A 19,581-nucleotide genomic window follows, 5' to 3' on the forward strand; every position below is an offset into this window, starting at 1 on the left:
CTGAAAAGTTGCATTTTCATCTTTGCAGAGGAAAGTGGCACACAACAAAAAGAGAAAGAACTCGACCAGGAGGAGGCCCGGCAAATCTGCAGCCACTGACACCCTTGGAAGAGAGGGTCGCTGCTTGGATGGGTCCTGCCTGGAGAAAAGCAACCACCACTGCACAAGCTGGGCCCACACTCGAGGGAGAGGGTAAGTCCTGCAAATTCATCGTGGCCCTCCAAAGCAACCTGCTGCTTGGCCTGCAATGTGTGAGCCTACTCATGCCACCCATCCTGTCCCCTTCTCTGCTGCTAACCATTTGACTGTTCTGTTACATTTTGCAGAACTTGAACCCAACCCTGACAATGCAGAAGATTATTCAGACGAGGATGAGCCTGAAGAAAACATCTTCCAATCCCACCCTCCAGACCAAGAACATGAGGGAGGGGGCGGTGGGGATGGAGCTGGATGAAGCTCCCACTGTTAGGCTGAATATGGAGGAGGTGCCGCTCATGGAGGCGCCAGCCCCTTCCGTGACTAGTGGTTTGAGTGTTGGTGGGACATTCCATGGTTTCCCCCCTTCCAAGGCTGTGGGTCCCAGTGGTGTGGTGCAGCGAGGCACACCAGGGCCCCACCGTCCCAGGCTGCGGGTCCCAGTGGTGTGGTGCGAGCCACATCCAGGGCCCCACCGTCCCAGGCTGCGGGTTCCAGTGGCATGGTGCGAGCCACACCCATGGGGAGGAAGAGAAGGAGAGCTTGACCAAACTCTCCCGAGATGCAGGATGTAACAAATGTGATTCAGATGATGTCATTGAGTGCAGAGAGCATTGACCTTACCCGATCACTCCTGGATACTATCAGTGGGGTGAGTGATGAGACAGCGGGATTGTCGGGAGAAGTAACAACCCTCTCACGAGAAACGGGAATGATATCCCGGACCAACAGTGAGGGAATAGTGGCCATGAGGGAGGGAATGCCAGAGGTAGTGCAAACCACAACACTTGCAATGAGTGAGGGAATGTCAAGGGTAGTACTGGCAATGAGGGAGGGAACGTTGCAGGCCACTGAGACTGTCAGGGTGCATGAGGGACGTCATGTTGGAGTTAGCTGCTGCGGTAAGGGAACTCGCCCAGACCCCGCGCACATTGACAGAATCAACTGCCACTCCCACTGCAATCCCCAAACCAGCCTCTGAAGAGCCCAAAGCCGGGCCCTCCAACTTGCCGCCTGACGCTGATGCCCCCCCCACCCTCAAGAGGTGTGCAGTACCAGAGATGTTAGAAGGAATAAGCTTGGTACCAAGCCCAGAAACACTGCGCCACCGCCTGCGGGCAGGGGTGTTGGAGGGTCCAAGACCGAGCGCAGCGGGCGGTCTGAGACTAAGGGGGTGAGAGATGGGGGCAGCCTTTCTTGTTGTTATTATTGTCACTGTTGTAACTGTTGTAACTGTTCTCAAATTCAAAGTTTTTTGTAAGTTATGTAAATTTCCAAGTTTGTAAGTGATCTTAAAGTGAAGTTTGATACAAGAATAATTTTATTAAAGTTAAGTTATTGTAAATTTTTGAATAAAATATATTTTACATTAAAACTGAACTATGTTCCATTAACACAACCCAACATTACGGAACAGCTCCAAACAGTAAACATGTCCATGTGGAATAGTTGTCGCTGAGCCCTCATGGTCATCTCTATTCCCCTTCCCCGCAACCCTCCTCGAGTCTTGTGATCTCTATCTCAATCCCTCTCCCTGGGCTACAAGCCGTAAGATCGTCTCTCTCTCTCCCTCCCCCTCCCCAGGCTACAAGCCGTAAGATCGTCTACCTCTCCCTCTCCCCGGCTTGTTTTGTAGCCGAACCCTGAGCCAGTGTGTCCGGACGCAAGGCCGATTCTGCCGGCCAAACCTACAACCCTCCAGGCCTTCGAGACGTTTGCTGATGATGTGTGAGTGAGTTAAAAAAAAAGAGAAAACTTGTGAAATCCAACAAATTTACATTTCTATGTTGACAGGTTAAAAAAAAGTTGAACTTTATTATTGATTTTGACTCCCTCCAAAACCTTCGATTTAAAAACAATGGCGTCTTTCAGCGCAGATTTGTGAATGTGCGCTGGTTTTCTTAACTCACCAGAAGGTTTTTGTGAGTGGCCAGATACGTAATAGAAAAAAATGTTGGCCAAACTGCGAACAATTGAAAAAACCGGCGCAGGCATGAGGGGAAAAAAAAAACTGGCCTAGAAAAATCGTAACTTAGTTAGTTACGCTGGCACAGATCGCAGGGGGAAAGTTTGAAAAAGTAAATACGCCAAAAATTTGACTCAATATGCCAAAAAAAGCAGCCTACTCCAAAAGAACGTCGCAAATCACTGGGGAAAATGGAGCCCATTAACTCCGTTGCTCTCTCCACAGACGCTGCCTGACCTGCTGAGTATTTCCTGCATTCTCAGTTTTCATTTCAGATTTCCATCATCTGCAGTATTTTGCTTTCATACACAGATAATTATTGTCATACTGAACATTTTTAGCAAGAAATTTGCAGGACCAAATACCAATGTAATGCGTCTGACCATGATCTATAATTTATAAGACCACCCTTCATCCTGCACAGTCAACTTCATATGACAAGCAGACTTGATAAATACATAGTTTAACTTAACATTTTTTGAATGCAAAATTAGAATGCATGAATATATTAACCAGAACTTAAATTCTGAATCCATTATGTCCCCAAGTTACATATAGCAAGAACAAGTTACATGCGTAACAACCTTACTAGCAAATAAAATATAACCGGATTCTGAACACATTATTAACCCCCCACCCCTCTCCCACCCAGACATTTTAAGGATCATAAACATTTTCAATATGACTTACAACCATTTTCGGATGTTAGGGTGAGAAAAGGTTCAAGCTTACGGCTATCCTATTGCCATTCCAATTGCTGGAGTAACAAAGTACAGTATTTGGCTTGGAGCAGTCCTATCCGTTTACGTAATTTGATAGCCGCACCGAAAACTTACTCACCTTTTCATAATGGGTCTCCATGCACAAGAAGATGGTGTACGCAGTCAAGCATGCCAAGCAACCCTCCAAGTAGGACTGTCCCCCCACCTTCTCAGCCTCCGCATAAAGATTGTTTAGCACCCTGATGGTCTCTTCAAACTGCTGCCTGTCAATCTGCGGAGAGTACAGTCCTCACACAGGAATCACAAGGAATACAAAAGGCACCTTTTATCCAGGCAGCGCTCCCAAACAAACAGGCTATTGTTCCCCGGGAACTGAATAAAGCAATGTTCACAGGTTCAGACCTCAAACTTACCTCCCAAGTAAAAAGGAGGGGAAAAAAAATCCACAATAGTCCTGATGTTTAAAAAAAATATTAATTAAGAAAATCAAAACCAGTTAGGTCTCCAGATTACCTCCCTGGATTTTTGTGATCCAGGAAGCTTAGGAGAAAAAAAAGCCCTTCACTAGCCCAGCAGTTTGCAATCTCCGCAGGCTGGGTTAAAGCTCACATTGCAGAATCAAAGCTACTACTACAATTGTGATCAGGGAGCCAAGACCGGAGAACCGCAGAAGGTACCAGTAGCACACAATGCGAGAGCTGCACGTGTGGACAGAACTGCTAACTGGAGGCACTTTTACAGTTAGCGCTCTTAGTTCGGAGAGTGGGAGAAAGAGACACTAGTAAACCAGTTCACCATGCCAGTGTTGTTAAAGCTGGTTTCCCTATCCCAGTGCCGGAATCTTAGACCCTAGAAAACAAAGGTTCATTATTGTGCCATCAGAATAGGGGAACCAGTTTCAGCATTGTGAACATGGGGAGCCAGGCAGTATTGCTCTCGAACTAACCCAATTACAGAAGTGCTAATTGTAAAAGCAGTTTACCATGACGTCTTCTCAACTGACTTTCAACATTAGTCACGGTATTTGCTCCAATTTTCCCCCCATCATTCATTCTATTTGCTGCAGGGAAATTATTCCTGAAAGTTGACAGCTACCCTGAACCCAGTGTATCGACTCCTCCTAAAAAGGGGAACTGAAACAGCATTGAAGTCTGTGCTCGGAATAGTCTGCACCAAAAACTTTGTGGCCGAGCCACCGCATGAAGTGCTGGCAAACGTGATGCAGCAAACGTAAAATCCGCCACAGCACCAAACACTGCCACTTGTTTTCTGCATTGGTGAGCCAATGATCCTACCTAGCAGAGGCGACAGCACATCAGCCAGCTACGAGAAACAGCTGTTTGCACAGCAGTCCAACAGCTGGCTGAAACGGTCAGGACGCGCTGGAGAGGAGTAGAGTGGGGGTGCAAAAAAAAAAAGTCAACCCCGAGACCCAGCTGTTGCATGAACAGAGCCTCAGATCTGGCTGAAGTGTGCAATTCCTGACAGCAATCCTCCCACTCAAGTGGATGGACTAGATATGGCTGCCTCGCTAAACTAGCAGGGCCAGGAGACAAGAAATCCAGCTTTCATATCGTAGATATGGCCAGCTCTATTGCAGTTCTGCTTGTAAAATTAAGCAATTGAGAATCACTTAACCTAAACATAATGGCCCTTTTACTGAATCGTTTCTCCCATTTGTCAGTGTAGCACATTTATAGCTACAATAGTCACCCGTTATAGAACTGGTTGCATGGTCTGTACCGAATCGCACATTAAGCAGTAAGAGCAGTCAAATCAAAACACAATGCGACTAAAAATCAAATCGATTGTTGTAATCAGTTGTAATTGTGTATTTCTTGGGGGCAACAGCAGGAATGTTTGGAGCCACACAGGACACACCATATGTAGCAGATTTAAATACCAACAGTCTGCACCTTATGATTCAGTACATTTTACCATCCGCCTTTCTGCTAACAGAATCAAGTTGGGTTTCAGCCTGCACACACAGCAGAGAGCGAGGGGTTAAGGTGAGCAAAGCGAAGTCATTAGTATGAAGAGAAACGACAAACTGGTCACAATGGGAAACGATTCGGGTACCAGAGAAAATAGGTTAAGAGGGCAAAGATTATTTAGGCAGAACTTTCTCCATGGAGCATTAGGCTAATGAGACAAGTTAGCAGGAAACACAGCTAGAGCACACAGTCCAAGCGACAACATATACTTCAGGACTGAGAAATACGACAATGAAAGCAAAGGTGTGGGGTTGATACACTAAGGGAGTGATTTAATATGGCCAATGCCCACTAAATATTCTTTTATTCTCAAACAATATTGTAGGTCCATCTTACCCTGGTCTCCAACTCGGAGGGGAATTTAGTCTGAAACTGGCACACTGTTCCACTGGAGTAGTCTCTCTGAATAAAGACTTTAGATGCCAATGCTGTGTTCAGTCTCAGGTCTTGCAAGCAATGTGTCTACAAAGCAGTGAACATGAAATTATGACATAACAAGAACTGAAAAACCCCAGATTAGCAAAGTTAGCAAAGTCCAGTTAGCAAAGTTCCACATCTAAAATATTATGATTACTCACAAAAACTTCACAGTACTTCCACAAATAAAAATTATAATAATGCCAGGTCTGATTCTTGACAATATTGCAGGAGCAGAGATATGAAGGATTATCCTCCTCTACACCAAACATCACCAGCATCGAAGCATTGACCATACTCGATCAGCTCCCATGGATGGGCCACATAGTCTGCATGCCCGATACTAGACTCCCAAAGCAAGTGTTCCGACATGGCAGGGGTACCCCAGGTGGGCAGAGGAAACGCTTCAAAGAACACCCTCAAAGCCTCCTTGAAAAAGTGACACATGGAAATCCCTGGCCCAAGACCGCTCAAACTGGAGAAGCATCCGGGAAGGTGCCGAACACAGAGTCTCTCCGCGGGGATTAAGTAGAAGCCAAGTGCATACAGCGGAAGGAGCGCACGCCAACCCAAGTACCCACCCACCTGTCCCTCCACTCACCCATCTGCCCCACCTGTGACAGAGATTGTAAGTCCCCCACATTGGTCTCATCAGTCACCTGAACTCATTAATGTGGAAGCAAGTCACACTCTACTCCGAGGGACTGCCTGAGAGAAGAGTGCTCAAGACCGAGATGGACTCGAGGGGAATCAAGGGATATGGGGATCGGGCAGGAAAGTGGAGTTGAGGTTGAAGATCAGTCATGATCATATTGAATGGTGGAGCAGGCTCAAGGGGCCGAATGGCCTACTCCTGCTCCTCTTTCTTGAGTTCTTGAAGGGGTTTTTTCCCATCCCTGTCGTGGCTCTCCTACATTGTTCTTACTAGGACTTTAGAGCCAATGAATGGATAAGATTTTCAGCCCATCAGTTTGCTCGGGACTCAAATGCAGCTTTGAGTTGAAACAATAATGTTTAAACCCAATGCATCACCCAGTTCACCCCACGAGAATTACTCATTCCTTTTCTAATGACAAGGTAAATATATTCATTTTACAAGCAGAATAGCTTTCTGTCAAACGCTGCATTCAAGCTCCCTTCCACTTCTGAAACCAAACCCCCAGACGAACTACAGCCTTGAGTTCGCAAAGATATATAGCCAGTACGGTCACTGGTCATGCGAGCGAGAGATTGGGCGAGAAACGAGAGACTGGGCGCTTGGAAACTTGACCCAGTAGCAACAGTTCAGTATCACTTGCTGTTCTTTTGGGGCCACTTGCCTATGGAGGTAACAAGGGCTTCAGGGAGGCAGGCTTTGTGCTAGACAGTGTTTCAGTACCCAGGGAGCAATCAGTGCACAATTCCCCCTCCCCCCACTAGCTAAAAACAGAACTCTGCCCTGAATATAACGGTGTTCAAAAGGTGAAAGTTACTGAAGCCAAATTAGAAAATAGATTGATGGGACTGGACGTGACGTTTTGGAAAAAGCTGAAAACCCCAGCAGTTCACAAAACACTAATCTTCTTAAAAGCAGTCACTCGGAAAGGAACCGTGTTAAATATTTAACTCTATTTGAGGAAAGTAAATGAAGAGGAAGCACAAAGCACGAGGTGAAGCCTACATAAGCAGTAAACTTTTCTGAAATGATGTTAAGATTTCATGGAAATAGAGATGTCAGGGAACAAAGCTGGGCAGAACACAAACAAATCTCTTGGCAAAGTACCACAGGATTGCCTCCACCCGTGGAACCATAACCCAACAAGAATCAATTCCCTCGGGCAAGGAGCAAAATATACTGCATTCAATGGTGTGCTGTCTGATTTTGCGGTTGGAATCCAAGTGATTGTATGACGTGGGTTCAAAATGTATGTCAACAATTCTCAAACAAATGCTCGAAGGAAAAATAATTCCAATCACAGCAACAGGATAGGAACTTCGAGAGATGGAAATCACACAAGATACTGGTAAGTATAGAGTTTAAAGTGAACTTGCTCCAGTTTGCCAGCTGAATAACTGCAGAATTGCCTCTTCGGCTGGCCTGTTGGGTGTAGTTGCGGACCAGATTTTGGAAAACGATTTCTGATGCAACTCGCACATTATACCGGCTGCACGATGTTAGCTTGAAAACAACAGGCCAACATCGTCATTCTTTCCGGACGATTTTCCCCCCCCCCCTTGCCCTGAACGCATCCAGACCGCTTTGGGGATCCGTTTCCAGATGTGCCTTCTGGTACCACACCCATGTGTTGGCAGGCTATTGGGACCACAGTGGTGGCCGGGGGAGGAGGGTGTCACGGACCACCAATGCCCTTGCTCGAGTGGTTGTTTGTGCTTCACCGTCGTCGCTGGCTGGCGATCAGGAATCCCATCCCTGGCTTACTTTCAACTGCCGATTGCACCGTTCCATCTGCTGCCCCGATTGAATTCAGAGCTGAGCACAGGCCAAGAATCGAGCCGGAGGCCTTCTAGGCTGTATGGCTGCATTACAAACCGCCTTTTGCCAACTTCGACATCCTAGGAGCCCAAGCTAAACAAATATTTCTTTGTCCTTTTTAAAAAAAAAGACAACATGAGTTTTGAAGCATCGAATAGTCCAGTACAGGAGGAGGCCATTCAGCCCATCGAATCCACGCCGCTCTTTCGAAGAGCAATCCCGTTAGTCCCACTCCCCCACTCGTTCCCCAGATCCCTGCAATCTTTTCTCCTTTAAGTCTTTATCCAATTCTCTTTTGAAGGCTACTATTGAATCTGTATCCATCCCCCATCAGACAGCACATTCCAAATCCGAACCACTCGCTGCATTAAAAAAGTTTTTACTCTGGTTCTTTTGCCAATCACCTAAAGCTGTGCCCTGCCGTTATCGATCCTGGAAAGTTTCTTTGCATTTAGTCCATCAAAAGCGCTGAATGATTTTAAACACCTCGATCAAATTTACTCTTCGCTTGCTCTTCTCCAAGCAGAACAACCCAGCCTCTCCAGTCTATCCACTTAACTGGATTCCCTCATCCCTGGAACCATTCCAGTAAATCTCTTCCATACCCTCTGCAAGGCCTTCACATCCTTCCGAGAGCGTGGTGCCCAGAATCGGACACAATACTCCAGCTGGAGCCGAACTAAGGCTTGCAAATCGTTATTGTTTTATAAATTCTCTTTGGATCCACCAAATCAGTATTTTCTGTTCTCTGCAGCAAAATAGAGACTGAGGGGGTATTTTTTCTTTGTTAAACCCATTTCATACCATATTGGCAGAGACACATTATCCTACATTCTGTGGGAATGCACCCGGTAGAAGAATGGTGGCACTTCCTGAACCAAAAGACAGAACTGCGAAGGAGAATTTCCCCTTCACCAACAGAGGATTTTCATAGAAACATAGAAACATAGAAAATAGGTGCAGGAGTAGGCCATTCAGCCCTTCTAGCCTGCACCGCCATTCAATGAGTTCATGGCTGAACATGAAACTTCAGTACCCCCTTCCTGCTTTCTCGCCATACCCCTTGATCCCCGAGTAGTAAGGACTTCATCTAACTCCCTTTTGAATATATTTAGTAGATTGGCCTCAACTACTTTCTGTGGTAGAGAATTCCACAGGTTCACCACTCTCTGGGTGAAGAAGTTTCTCCTCATCTCGGTCCTAAATGGCTTACCCCTTATCCTCAGACTGTGACCCCTGGTTCTGGACTTCCCCAACATTGGGAACATTCTTCCTGCATCTAACCTGTCTAACCCCGTCAGAATTTTAAACGTTTCTATGAGGTCCCCTCTCATTCTTCTGAACTCCAGTGAATACAAGCCCAGTTGATCCAGTCTTTCTTGATAGGTCAGTCCCACCATCCCGGGAATCAGTCTGGTGAATCTTCGCTGCACTCCCTCAATAGCAAGAATGTCCTTCCTCAAGTTAGGAGACCAAAACTGTACACAATACTCCAGGTGTGGCCTCACCAAGGCCCTGTACAACTGTAGCAACACCTCCCTGCCCCTGTACTCAAATCCCCTCGCTATGAAGGCCAACATGCCATTTGCTTTCTTAACCGCCTGCTGTACCTGCATGCCAACCTTCAATGACTGATGTACCACGACACCCAGGTCTCGTTGCACCTTCCCTTTTCCTAATCTGTCACCATTCAGATAATAGTCTGTCTCTCTGCTTTTACCACCAAAGTGGATAACCTCACATTTATCCACTCACCTAACCTATCCAAGTCACTCTGCAGCCTCATAGCATCCTCCTCGCAGCTCACACTGCCACCCAACTTCGTGTCATCCGCAAATTTGGAGATACTACATTTAATCCCCTCGTCTAAATCATTAATGTACAATGTAAACAGCTGGGGCCCCAGCACAGAACCTTGCGGTATCCCACTAGTCACTGCCTGCCATTCTGAAAAGTACCCATTTACTCCTACTCTTTGCTTCCTGTCTGCCAACCAGTTCTCAATCCACGTCAGCACACTACCCCCAATCCCATGTGCTTTAATTTTGCACATTAATCTCTTGTGTGGGACCTTGTCGAAAGCCTTCTGAAAGTCCAAATATACCACATCAACTGGTTCTCCTTTGTCCACTTTACTGGAAACATCCTCAAAAAATTCCAGAAGATTTGTCAAGCATGATTTCCCTTTCACAAATCCATGCTGACTTGGACCTATCATGTCACCATTTTCCAAATGCGCTGCTATGACATCCTTAATAATTGATTCCATCATTTTACCCACGACTAAGGTCAGGCTGACTGGTCTATAATTCCCTGTTTTCTCTCCCTCTTTTTCCCCCTATCCTTATCCGCCCGCTGCCCAAGGCTTTCTCACATGGCAAAGGAATCAATAGACAGAGGGAAAAAAACCTTCTTTGAACATACTGAACGCAAAAAAACCTTCAGAATGTCTGAAATTAGCAGCTCAAAGAAGTTATTGTGCATCTATTCTGTGACCGAACCCACGGGTTTTTAATTTCGGTTTTTAAAGCAGCTCCAGTCAGTGGTTCACGTTGATGACAGATTCCTTCACTACAGCCGCTTTGTTCTTGTCAATTTATATTTTTCCCCTTTCCACAAACGTCAAGACCTTTCATTTGCTCCATCAACTGTTGTCCCTGTCAACAGCCCAGACAACCTGCCATCAAGCTTTTGCCAATGCAGCCGCAGACTTGGCCAGAGGTGACTTTCCTTCCAAGAAGCATCACGACTTGACAGTATGAGCAAGATATAGAGCCCGCTGTTGGAAGCACATCACAGGTGCCAGACCACGGCCTCCAGCTCTGTGCCACGGGCATCAAGGACTGCAAGTGCAGCTCGGTGAAGGAACACAACCTCAATTTTTTTTCAGGTGTTGCCCCAAAGAGAATATCAGAACCAGTTATGGTCGTTTGTTCACCTGCACCACCCTCGGCCTCGAAGGGTAGTCTTGCAGCTGGGCCTTCAGCATGCTGAAGCCAACGTCAAGGAGTGATCTGGGGAAGACTATCCGAGCACTTCCCCGCATTGGTTCAGTTGAGATCAGGAATTCACAGGGGCAGATCGTGGGCAGCAGCCTGTGCTCCAGCCTCTGGTACCCCAAGATAGAGTCCCAACCAATATAAGAACATAAGATATAGGAGCAGGAGTAGGCCTTGCGTCCCCTCGAGCCTGCTCCGTCATTCAATAAGATCATAGTAGTAGTAGTAGTAACAGTAGTGTGGAAAATGTTGGAATCAATTATTACGGATGAAATAGCAGCACATTTGGAAAGCAGTGACGGGATCGGTCCAAGTCAGCATGGATTTATGAAAGGGAAATCCTGTTTGACAAATCTTCCAGAATTTTTTGAGGATGGAACTAGTAAAGTGGACAAAGGAGAACCAGTGGATGTGGTGTATTTGGACTTTCTAAAGGCTTTTGACAAGGTCCCACACAAGAGATTGGTGTGCAAAATTAAAGCACATGGTATTGGGGGTAATGTACTGACATGGATAGAGAACTGGTTGGCAGACAGGAAGCAGAGTCGGGATAAACAGGTCCTTTTCAGAATGGCAGGCTGTTACTAGTGGAGTGCCGCAGGGCTCAGTGCTGGGACCTCAGCTTTTTACAATATACATCAATGATTTGAATGAGGGAATGGAGTGTAATATCTCCAAGTTTGCAGATGACAGTAAGCTGGGTGGCGGTGTTAGCTGTGAGGAGGACGTTAAAAGGCTGCAGGATAACTTGGACAGGTTAGGTGAGTGGGCAAACGCGTGGCAGATGCAGTATAATGTGGATAAATGTGAGGTTATCCACTTTGGTGGCAAAAACACGAAGGCAGAATATTATCTGAATGGTAGCAGATTAGGAAAAGGGGAGGTGCAGCGAGACCTGGGTGTCATGATACATCAGTCAGTGAAAGTTGGCATGCAGGTACAGCAGGCGGTGAAGGCGGCAAATGGTATGTTGGCCTTCATAGCTAGGGGATTTGAGTATAGGAACAGGGAGGTCTTACTGCAGTTGTACACCTCACCTGGAATATTGTGTTCAGTTTTGGTCTCCTAATCTGAGGAAGGACGTTCTTGTTATTGAGTGAGTGCAGCGAAGGTTCACCAGACTGATTCCCAGGATGGCAGGACTGACTGAGGAGAGACTGAATCGATTGGGCCTGTATTCACTGGAGTTTAGAAGGATGAGATGGGAACTCAGAAACATATAAAATTCTGACTGGACTAGATGTAGGAAGAATGTTCCCGATGTTGGGGAAGTCCAGAACTAGGGGACATAGTCTAAGGATAAGGGGTAAGCCATTTAGGACTGAGATGAGGAGAAACTTCTTCACTCAGAGAGTTGTTAACCTGTGGAATTCCCTACCGCAGAGAGTTGTTGATGCCAGTTCATTGGATATATTCAAGTGGGAGTTAGATATGGCCCTTACAGCTAAAGGGATCAAGGGGTATGGAGAGAAAGCAGGAAAGGGGTACTGAGGTGAATGATTAGCCATGATCTTATTGAATGGTGGTGCAGGCTCCAGGGGCCGAATGGCCTACTCCTGCACCTATTTTTCTATGTTTCTATGGCTGATTTGATCTTGGCTTCAACTCCATTTTCCTGCCTGCTCCCCATAACCCTCACAGAGTTGTGGGGCTGGAGGAGATTGCAGAGATAGGGAGGAGTAAGGCCATGGAGGGATTTGAAAATAAGGATGAGAATTTTGAAATCGAGGCGTTGCTTAACCGAAAGCCAATGTAGGTCAGCGAGCACAGGGGGTGATGGGTGAGCGGGACTTGGTGCGAGTTAGGACAAGGGCAGCCGAGTTTTGGATCAGCTCTAGTTGATGTAGCTGAGAATGTGGGAGGCCAGCCAGGTGTGCGCTGGAATAGTCAAGTGTAGAGGTAACAAAGGCATGGATGAGGGCTTCAGCAATGATTGAGCTGAAGCAGGGGCAGAGAAAGCACAGCAAAAGTCAGAAGTCCCACCTGCCATAAAATCACCAGCATAAACCTGGGTCCTTCTGTCCCCACATCACAGCTTGTTATAAACATCAAGTTTATACTGTGCAGTTATACTGCCAATACATTGACAAGTTATAGAGCTGACAGACTGGAAATATACTGCTGTATTCCAGGTTTCACTCTATCCACAATGGTAGAGCTGTGCTGACCAGCTTCTGGGTCAGTAAATTTTCACATTCACAGACAGCTAACAGGTGGCTAAGTGGGTAGCACTCTCGCCTCAGAGTCAGAAGGTTGTGGGTTCAAGTCCCACTCCAGGGACTTGAGCACTGAGGGAGTGCTGCACGTCAATCAGATGCAACATTATTATCTCAAAAGTATCTTCACTGGCCCTGGTATCTAGTAGATAAGCTTTCAGTGATTTGCCTAGGATTCCAGACAAACCTTCCTGTAATTTACTGGAATTATCCAGTGCCTCAATTTTGCAGTGACACAAACTGAACTTGTAATTGAAGTGCCAGGTAACCTGAAATTACTGAAGCAAGATCTCGTTAAAAGGAAAAAAAGACTGGTATTTATATAGCGTCTTTCACAACCACCGGATATCTCAAAGCACTTTACAGCCAATCAAGTACGTTTTGAAGTGGAGTCACTGTTGTAATGAGGGAAACGCGGCAGCTAATTTGCACACAGCAAGCTCCCACAAACAGCAATGTGATAATGACCAGAAAATCTGTTTAAGTGATGTTGAGTGAGGGATAAATATTGGCCAGAACACCGGGGATAACTCCCCTGCTCTTTGAAATAATTTCACTGTGACTCCCCCTCCAACCCTTGAATTAATAGCCTGCGGACATTAACTATCACTATTCATGCATGAAGGCAAGTCATTTTGGCTTGGTACCAGAGGGTGGCAGGTACCTGAGACGGTGTACCCCAACAAGGATCTACGGCTTTAAAAAAAGAGGGGGGAAATCATTAAATGTTTTTTCAAGAAAGACCCGTTCAGTGATAGCACTCTCCCCCCATGGAATCAGAAAGTTGTGGGTTCAAACGCCACTGCAGTCCTTCAGCACATCATCTAGGCTGACACGTCAGTGGGATATTGCGTGAGTTCTGCATTGTTGGAAGTGATGCCTTTCAGGCGAGTTATTAAATCAAGGTCTTGTCTGCCTGCTCAGTTAATACAAAAAGATCTTTTGACACTATTCCAAGAGCAGGAAAGGAGTTCTCACGGTGTCCTCGCCAACATTTATCGCTCAACTAATTCCACCAAAACAGGCCATTTATCTCCTTGCTGTTTGTGGGACCTGGCGATGTGTAAATTGGCTGCTCTGTTTTCTACAAAACTGTGACTACACATCAGAAGTAATTAATTGGCCGTAAAGTGGTTTGGGACATCTCTTTCTTTCGCTCGGAAATAGGAGGTGGGTGGGGTGGCTTGACCCATCCACCTCCACGTAGGTGTGTGGGGGGCCTGACCCATCCACCTCCATGGCACGAACCTGGTATTGCAGTACTTCCAGGAACGGTGCAGTGGCTCTAGGCCTTTTGGCTAAGAGCATTGGCGCAGAGTGATCCTTGATGTGTGCAAGGTGACCTCTGGCGTTTGTGATTTGACAAAGAATTGGAAAGATGGTCAACGAATAAAAAAAAATAAAAAAAAAATCTCTTTCTTTCTCTCTGCACTAAATTATTTCCAATAAAGAATGGCTCAAGTGCTTGGGCGTTTTCAAACTACACCTGCATGGCAACTTGAACTCCTGTGACGTAACACATAAATTACCACAAAGCCACCTCTTCAATTTACTTTTTAACACTTTTAATTTTTTTTTAAAACGAGAAGGCCGACAGTGGATATAATCCAGTAGCTCAATCAAGCCCGTCAGATGACTTCACAAACTTCAACCGTGAAACTTGAGCAGTTTGTGAATGTCTGTGGAATACAAGAGAATGATTCACTTTCCGCAACATACTGCTAACTTCGAACAAAGTCTGCTTTATTAAATAAATGATGCATTGAACCTGGTTTTCCCTTACTGCGCCAGCTGTGGGTGGGCAAACTAAAAGGCGAGTGAAAGGGCACTGGACATCACACAGTGTAGTGTGATGCAGACTGGAGTGTGCAAGCACTGACAGTGGGTCAATATGGCATCAGAAGATGGGAAAATAAATATGCTGTTTATCAGGATGATTTGAAAGGTGCATTGTGACTTCAAACCACACATTGCCCCGTTAACTCAATACAATAATTATAGTGGAATTTGAGGAATTTTAAAAAAACAGCCCTTGATTAAATCTTCAGTCGAAATAAACTGATGTGGCGTAAGATGATGTGAAGTTGTACCAGATGTGTGTGTTAGGGATGCAACAGCACATATACAGGTAGCCAACAACTTACATTTATTTATATAGCGCCTTTAACACAGTAAAAAGTCCCAAGGCGCTTCACAGGAGCGTTATTAAACAAAATTTGACACTGAGCCACATAAGGAGATGTTAAGTCAGATGACTAAAAGCTTGGTCAAAGAGTTAGGTTTTAAGGAACGACTTAAAAAGGAGAGGGGGGCTTTGGGAGGGAATTCCAAAGCTCAGGGCCAAGGCAGCTAAAAACACAGCCACCGATGGTGAAGCGATTAAAATAGGGGATGTGCTAGAGGCCAGAATTGAAGGAGCGCAGCGATCTCAGAGGGAAGTATGGACCTGTGATAACCCTGCGCTCATCCTCAGTGTGAAATACCTGGTTTTCTGCCACCAGATGTCACAGTACTGAAAACAACAACAAAAAATCAACAGTAAAAGTTCAGAGTATCTCCCATTTATCAGTCAGAGGCACTGTTTTAATGCTAAATGTAATCAACTGTTTCAATCCTAAGCCATGGCTTGACAGCTGCTGTTCGTAAAACCTTGTAAATCAGACGCCAAATGTTACCGCAGATTCCAAGTAACTTTCGGGAGAGTTGTCCTCTGCTGGCATTCACGGTAAGAATGGGGAAGCGGACACAGCGTGGGAGGGTTTCAGCAGCAGCTGGGGCAAGGGCAGGGGCATTTGGGAGTGGCTGCAGGTTTTTAAAATCAAATTTTCCGATGACGAGAAACCTTATGATCCTTGTAGGTCAGGCGATCAGCTGAACCGCTCATTTAGCCACTAGCCTGTAACTCTCTCCCACATAAAGACACCAAAATCAACTGACTACCATAAAAGCTTAAGCACCATCTCAATTTAAGAGCCACATACTTCCTGGTTGCCACATCTCCAACAGAGGCTCTAGCAATGATTCAGCAAACTATACAAAAGGCCCTTAGATTTTTTTTCCCCCAAGTGTACAGACAATCCAGCAAGACATGAAGTGCTGCCAACACCATCACAACACACCCAAGCATGAATCCCTGCCTTAAAAGTGGGTGTGGGAAGTGAGAGGGAACGAGATGGGGATATAATTATTGCTAAGAACATAAGAACTAGGACCATTTGGCCCCTCGAGCCTGTCCCGCCATTCAATAAGATCATGGCTGATCTGATCTTGGGCTCAGTTCCACTTCCCTGACATCTCCTCATAACCCTCGACTCCCTTATCGCTCAAAAATCTTTATCTCCGCCTTAAATTTATTCAATGACCCAGCCTCCACAGCTCTCTGGGGCAGAGAATTACACAGATTTACAACCCTCAGAGAAGACATTCCTCCTCATCTCAGTTCTAAATGGGCGACCCCTTATTCTGAAACTATGCCCCCTAGTTCTAGATTCTCCCACAAGGGGAAACATCCTCTCTGCATCTACCTTGTCGAGCCCCTTCAGTATCTTAGAGGTTTCAATAAGATCATCTCTCGTACTTCTAAACTCCAATGAGCATAGGCACAACCTTTATTCATAAGTTAACCCCTTCATCTCAGGAATCAACCTAGAGAACCCTCTCTGAACTGCCTCCAATGCAAGTATATCCCTCCTTAAATAAGGAGACCAAAACTGTACGCAGTAGTCGAGGTGTGGCCTCACCAATACCCAGTACAGTTGTAGTAGAACTTCTCTGCCTTTATACTCCACCCCCTTTGCAATAAAGGCCAACATTCCAATTGCCGTCCTGATTACTTGCTGTACCTGCACACTACCATTTTGTGTTTCATGCACAAGGACAGTTGCAATCTCGTCAATGGGCAGATTACAACGTGCGACCCAGTTGTCAGCTGCAAACCGACACCCTTCAAAGCAGGGCATATTGAAATTGCAATCATGGGTTGAGTGACAACAGAATCCGTCAACTCAAATCAAAAGCCAAGAGATCAGTTGTGTTAAGAGCACACAAGTCTAAGTAATTAAAAGAAATAAGTATTTTTAAAATTATACCCTCCCAAGTACAGTATTCTCAGATGTAAAAATGAGGTTAATAAACCACACATTTGAAAGGGAAATAAAAGTTAATGTTTTCCCACATAACACTAAATTAATGTTCTAAACACTGATTAATTTAATAGGGAGAGCACTTCCCCCCCACCATTCGTTTTAGTACTCCTATTTTGAGATTTAAATATTGTAAAATGATACCCATCTTCTTTTTGTGTCTTCTTGTTTTGGAGAACAGTGTGAAGTAGTAAAAGGATTCGCAGGTTGATGAACAGTCTGCTTAGCCGCATTAACGCACCTTCCATGGCCATAACCACCTTTATACCAGCCGATAGGGGAGTCAGTCCGAAATGACAGGAGGGTTTTACGGGCTCCCATAACCCATACAATAAGGGGGGAGGTGGGGCCACCCACACCCACCGGATGAGAGTATCCTGCTGGGTGTCCACCCAGAATTCGGAGCCGGAGCTCTGACTCCATTCACCGGGACTGTCTGCAGTGGGTCTTGAACCCTGCACCTTCTGGCCCAGAGGCAGGAATGTTGCCAGAGGCTCACTCCATGATATCTATTGAGTATCATTAACGACAATACAAAAAAAAGGAAGAGGAAGTTAGGGATTTAGATTACTAAATGGTAAAGTTGTGATTATTTATGATACTGCAGTGCAGTGCTGAGGGAGCGCTGCACAGTCGGAGGTGCCGTTTTTCGGATGAGACGTTAAATCGAAGCAATGTCTGCTTTCTCAGGTGGACACAACAGATACCGATGTGGCACTATTTCGAAGAAGAGCAAGGGAGTTATTCCTGCTGTCCTGCGGCCAATATTTATCCCTCAAAATCGACATAACAAAAATAGATGATCTGGTCATGATCACATTGCTATTTGTGGGATTAGCTCTGTCAAGTCCGTGTGGTGGCCGGTGTGCAATGGCCACCCCACATTAAAAAAAATCCACGTACAGGCACCTTCCACCGGGACCTGGAATATCATTGAAACACCTATGAACTTATCCCTTTTTAGCAAGTCATCCTCGATACGAGGGACCGCTCAAGAAGGAATTGGCTGGAAAGTGCTTTGGGGTGCACAGTGGTGTCAGGTGCACCAACGCTGCCTCCGCAAGATCCTGCAAATTCCCCCTGGGGGAACAAGGCGCACCAACGTCGGCATTCCTGCTCAGGCCAACATCCCCGGCATCGGAGCACTGACCACACTCGGCCAGCTCCGTTGGGCGGGCCACATCGTCCGCATGCCCGACACGAGACTCCCAAAGCAAGCGCTCTACTCTGAGCTCCTTCGCGGCAAACAAGGCAAAGGTGGGCAGAGGAAATGTTACAAGGGACACCCACAAAGCCTCCCTGATAAAGTGCGACATCCCCACCGACACCTGGGAATCCCTGGCCAAAGACCGCCCTAAGTGGAGGAAAAGCATCCGGGAGGGCGCTGAGCACCTCGAGTCTCGTCGCCGAGAGCGTGCAGAAATCATGGGCAGGCAGCGGAAGGAGCGTGCGGCAAACCAGACTCCCCACCCACCTTTACCTTCAACCACTGTCTGTCCCACCTGTGACAGAGACTGTGGGTCCTGTATTGGACGGTTCAGCCACCTGAGAACTCACTTTGAGAGTGGAAGCAAGTCTGCCTCGATTCCGAGGGGCTGCTTATGATGATAAATGCAAGTCTTCCTTTCACAATTGATTGCCTTTCCCCGATCCCCGGCCCCAGTGAAGCTCGGGGAGGGGGGGGGGAATTGAGGCCCCTCACACACTGGGAGACATCACAGCAGCCGCCGCCGCCGCTCTGCCCCCAGGGCCCGACATCCGCCCTTCGCCCGGCCCCAGGTTCCGAGCGCCGGGCCCCCAGCTCGCCCTCCCTCCGGGACCCTTCCCTCTCACCTCCGCCATCTTGAGCCGCCGCCTGCTTCCGGGTTGGTGTGTCACACCCGCACAGCTCCGGGGTGGCGGCGAGTGGCGGACAAAAGGGCCGCCCGCAGCACAGACAGACCGCAGCCAAGCAACACTCTCACTGCACATAGTCTTTGAGACTTAAAAATATATTTAAGTATTTATACATCACGTTTCTTTGCAATATTCAGATTTAACTATTTTGTTTACCTTGATTGCATTTATTACACCAAAGAAAAAAGAAAGACTTGCATTTATATAACGCCTTTCACAACCATCGGACATCCGAAAGCACTTTACAGCCAATGAAGTACTTTTGGAGTGTAGTCACTGTTGTCATCTGGGAAACGCAGCAGCCAAGTTGCGTAAAGCAAGCTCCCACAAACAGCAATGTGATAATGACCAGAAAAGCTGTTTCTGTTATAGATTGAGGGATAAATATTGGCCCAGGACACCGGGGATAACTCCCCTGCTCTTCTCTGAAATAGTGCTGCAAGATCTTTAATGTTCACCTGAGAGAGCAGACGGGGCCTCGGTTTAACGTCTCATCTGGAAAGACAGCACCTCCGACAGTGCGATACTCCCTCAGCACTGCACTGGAGTATCAGCCGAGAT

The 19,581-nt window shown here is 46.4% G+C and overlaps 1 protein-coding gene across 1 annotated transcript in view; it reads right to left on the reverse strand.

Moving 5' to 3' along the window:
• Nucleotides 1-18,997, reverse strand: part of golga7 (golgin A7) — a 42,394-nt gene extending 23,397 nt beyond the window's left edge. The window contains exons 1-3 of the mRNA XM_070865947.1: nucleotides 18,958-18,997; nucleotides 5,214-5,339; nucleotides 3,002-3,154 (exon numbers count right to left, since the gene is read on the reverse strand). Of these exons, the coding sequence (XP_070722048.1) occupies nucleotides 3,002-3,154; nucleotides 5,214-5,339; nucleotides 18,958-18,966 (288 nt within the window). The 5' untranslated portion in view covers nucleotides 18,967-18,997. The remainder of the gene's footprint in view (nucleotides 1-3,001; nucleotides 3,155-5,213; nucleotides 5,340-18,957) is intronic.
• Between the last annotated feature and the right edge of the window lie 584 nt (nucleotides 18,998-19,581).

This window comes from Pristiophorus japonicus, chromosome 22, assembly GCF_044704955.1.
Source record: "Pristiophorus japonicus isolate sPriJap1 chromosome 22, sPriJap1.hap1, whole genome shotgun sequence".
NCBI classification, from domain to species: domain Eukaryota; kingdom Metazoa; phylum Chordata; class Chondrichthyes; family Pristiophoridae; genus Pristiophorus; species Pristiophorus japonicus.